At 50.5% G+C, this 3,860-nt stretch overlaps 1 protein-coding gene across 1 annotated transcript; it reads right to left on the reverse strand.

The window, feature by feature from the left end:
- Positions 1-905: 905 nt before the first annotated feature.
- B0J16DRAFT_387310 (P-loop containing nucleoside triphosphate hydrolase protein) lies at positions 906-2,384 on the reverse strand (the record flags this gene model as incomplete). Its single annotated transcript, XM_046131667.1, has 5 exons — positions 906-1,178; positions 1,234-1,556; positions 1,608-1,907; positions 1,958-2,010; positions 2,065-2,384. 5 exons carry the CDS (start codon positions 2,382-2,384, stop codon positions 906-908), a joined length of 1,269 nt encoding a protein of 422 aa, XP_045980055.1.
- Positions 2,385-3,860: the final 1,476 nt, after the last annotated feature.

Consider the following 3,860-nt stretch of genomic DNA (forward strand, 5'->3'; position numbering starts at 1 on the left):
GTTTCCTTTCAACAAACTATTCGGTTGATTCGAAGAGGTTGCATGTCCACGTTTCTTGGATAAAATCGCCACCATCAAGGACACAAAGTCGAAGGGTCGTAGACAGAAATTTGAGATCAACAAGATGAGGTAACGCTACGAAGACCTTCGCTTTGGGGTATCAATCGTAGACGCTACGGGGTATACAGGGTGGTGTGGTGTGCCTTTACAAAACCCGGGGGCCAGAGACACGCACGCAAGTATCTTTTCCCCGTAGGTACTTCGAGATTCTCTCCAGAGAGCGACCGGGCCGGTGGGGCACGCACCTTCAGGCGCCACCTTATCGTTATCAGAGTGTAAAACCTCCGCCAGCCGCGAAGCCGTTGTCCATGCTTGACTTGTTTTGGAATATGGATGGAGAAATGCCAAACGCAGCTAGGCTCGTTTAGGTGATCCGGTTCCTGGGGTCTTTGTCTTTACAGAAAATTCTTGTCCTTCCAGAAGCCTGCCCTAGTCTGGGGGAACATGGTGCATGACGAAATGCTCTCAACCACGAACCACGACCTGGGCCACGATGCTTAACCTCATCAGACTACGGTCGGACTTGACCGAAGCTTCTTGGCATGCCGACTGTGGCCTAGCAAGCATGATGTACGGCTTTATTGTGGCTCTCCTTTATCCCAGTTTGCGCTGTTTTCTTGTTCAATGCGGAGCCGTCATGGCTAATTGATAAAGGGGCAGAAGGGGCTCATGTTTTTCCTCATCTCGCTCCGTGGGGTTGTGCAGCGTCCTCCGTCCCGTTATGAGGCTCTGCCCATGCCTGGCGAGCCCGTCCTCCGTTTGGTCTCGGTCGTCATTCTCGGCGCTTCACCGGCGCCGAAACCACCCCCAACAATCCCCAGACTCCATCAGTCCCATCCAGAGCCTCATTTCATGTTCGATTCATCGTCAGTACCAGGCTCTTCGGGCTCGCTATTCTCTTCTTCGCTTTGTCCGACGTCTTGGCCTAATATGAGGTCCTCGCTGCCTTGCCACTGGGGCGGCGGCGCCGGCATGGCCGCTTCGTCTTCATCTGCCCATCCGTAGTCTTCGTCGTCTTCGCTGTCTGGCACCTCGAGTTCCGTCTCTCCAAGCTTTCGCTTATGTTGGGCTAGCTCGAATGTCTGCAATGCTTCATAGGGAACCTGGGCTATACCATCCTATTGCCATCATGGTTAGTAACGCTTGTTTGGATCAATGCCTGGCAGAACATACCGGCTCCACCTTAAATGCGACAATGTTCTCCACGGCCTCTTGGCATGCTCTGCCATCTACTTTTTGCAGACCTGCGAGGAAGACGCCTGTGAGACTGTTTTCCTGCCAGACCCAATCCCGAAACGTGACCAGTCTGGTCGAAACCCCTTGTTCCCATACGTTGGCATTAACCGCGGCTGTCAGTGTTGCACCCCTTTCTGAATGCATCTTTGTTGCACATTGAGACAAAACAACAATCGCGCAATTCCTAGTCGCGGCGAGTTTGTGAAGTGCACTCATTATTGACTGTAATGCTTGCCTGCGTTTCACTGATGGGCTTGGGCCTGCACAAACGTTAGCCAGCACCACTCGCACTTGCTCCTACGTGCACGTACCCTTGCTGCTTTTAGATGTAGACTTGCCATCGTGAGATTTGGGTAAAGCGGAATTGACCAATGCTGAAAAGGAATCGATTACAACAAGTGAAGTGTTTACGGGAATTAGCTTAGCCGTAGGTCTTGACACGAGAGACACCAAATGAGGCAGCGTGAAGCACGAATACTGATAGAATCGAGCAGCGTCGCTTTCCTGAGCTTTTGTCGCCTCAACTTCAGAAGGCGACTGCTCGTTTCGAAGAGCTTTGACAGCTTCTGTTACTTCCCTCAGCCTTTCTGTTTGAAGAGGCTGAAAGCAATCTATGAGGGTAGTCAGTAATGACCGCAAGTCTGAAAGTGGAAATATCGACCTATCCAGACTACTGCGTCACCATCACACAGCGCATTTGCTGTAAGCTGTAGGCTTCATTATATGTCAGCTAGGTAAGTCAGCTGCGTGAGAGGGCAGCAAACTTACCCAAGGGCTGTCTTGCCAGTACCAGGGGGGCCCCAGACCTCTGTCACTTGGCCTCGTTGAACACCACCCTTTGCAGCGGCATCTTGGGATTCAACTGCTATTGAACCAAGGAGTGAGCGATCCAGACCTTCGATTCCCGTTGATACATGTGTTGACGCGTCGCTTCCAAGGTCATCAAGGGCCTGCGAAGCTGATATCGTTGGCAGCCGGTCTGCTAAGGTAAGCTTGAGCTTCGCATAGTTGGGTGCATTACAAAACTGACGTGTGCCTGGTGTGTCGAAGCTTGCTCTGTCATAACCGTGAATCGCATGATAATCCATTCTCGATATTCATGTCGATGCTGAGTCCCTCGATTCGTCTTGGCCCGTCATCTGGATATCTAGGTAGCTGGTTATGGGTGGATCTTTCCTTCTAATTATGTCGTCGTAGATTCCCGCCCGCGATTGGTGAGTTATCACGTGATGCTCATAATCGAGGAAGGTGAAGTTCTACTATTCGTAAGTGCCTGCCTATTAATGAATCACCTTAGGTGAACGACAAACACATATGGATGTTTCGAGGTATTCTTCAAGGTTGAGCTCCCTAAACCCACATTCTTCATAACAATTTTTCATTTGAACTCGCATTATGGGCAGTGGACAAGGCCGTAGGCTTTAGCCCCATGTCGATACTTTGCTTGTCTCTTGTCCTTGGCTTCAATCCCCAAATTTCCACAAAGCTTGATAAAATGTGGTTTATGGAGTCTTCAAAAGTCCAGCCCACTAACAATCGAGACACGACTGTCTAACCGGCGTGGCAAAATGCTTATTGCTAAGCAGTGGCGAGTGTGTTGAGTTGTCACAAAACACTCTCCGCCCTGGACATATGAGCTGTCGAACGATTGGTTATCAAAAGTTATGGAGTTTATAATGCATCCCTGTATATGTACTCAGGATCATGCGATGCAAATAACCAAGCATCAAGCAAGAAGCAACTACAGGAAGACGAGTTTCAGAACAGAGGACTGACACGATGATGTGGAGAGTGAAGCCTCTCCGATCTAGGAGCTGGGCGGACCAGATAGTGCGAGCTGATCTGTTACGGTAGATCACCTTGACTCAAGCAATAGACGATCTTCACATACCAAATCTGGTCATGCCGCCCATTCCTCACGCCGTCTAGACTCTAGATTGAGTCTGGCTGCGGGAGTATCCTGTGGGGTAGTTGGCGCTACCCCATCCCCCGTGTTCCTGACCCCAGCAAATGAGCAAAAGTGCTTCTTTGTCACCGGAGGATGATCTGGGGTGATGATAGGAAGGTGCTCTAGAAGACAAAGCACAAAGATAAGGAGAGCCGCGCAGTCTTCCTCCGGAGGACCGCAGTCATATGAGACTGGTGGTCAACGCGTGCAATTGACCCGACTTGCAACGGCCTCTTCATCCGGAGCGGGCCTGTATCAGGTTCACCCATGTTTGTACCTTGGGTCTGCTGTATACCTATTTATGAAGGCTTCGAGTCTCTGGACAGGCGGACGGTATCTGCCTCATGTACCGAGAAGTCCTAGTTGCTTGATCATGGCCTTTACGATAATGCCCAAACCTCAAGCAAGCTACACACATGTGAGGTTGCTTAACTCCTCACTACTAGTCAACTCCGCAACTGGAGTCCCGATTTAGCACCGGCTTGGCTGATTTCTGGTGAGTTTATCTGGCACTGTTAATCTCATCGATAGTGAGGCGTTCATAGTGGACGTGCACGAGAATCTAATGAGACGGCGGGTCGAAAATCGCACACGGTTAGTTACGGTCGGTGACTGC

Source organism: Fusarium flagelliforme (genome assembly GCF_020744385.1).
Source record: "Fusarium flagelliforme strain FIESC 12 MPI-CAGE-AA-0113 chromosome Unknown B0J16scaffold_6, whole genome shotgun sequence".
Taxonomy (NCBI): Eukaryota; Fungi; Ascomycota; class Sordariomycetes; order Hypocreales; family Nectriaceae; genus Fusarium; species Fusarium flagelliforme.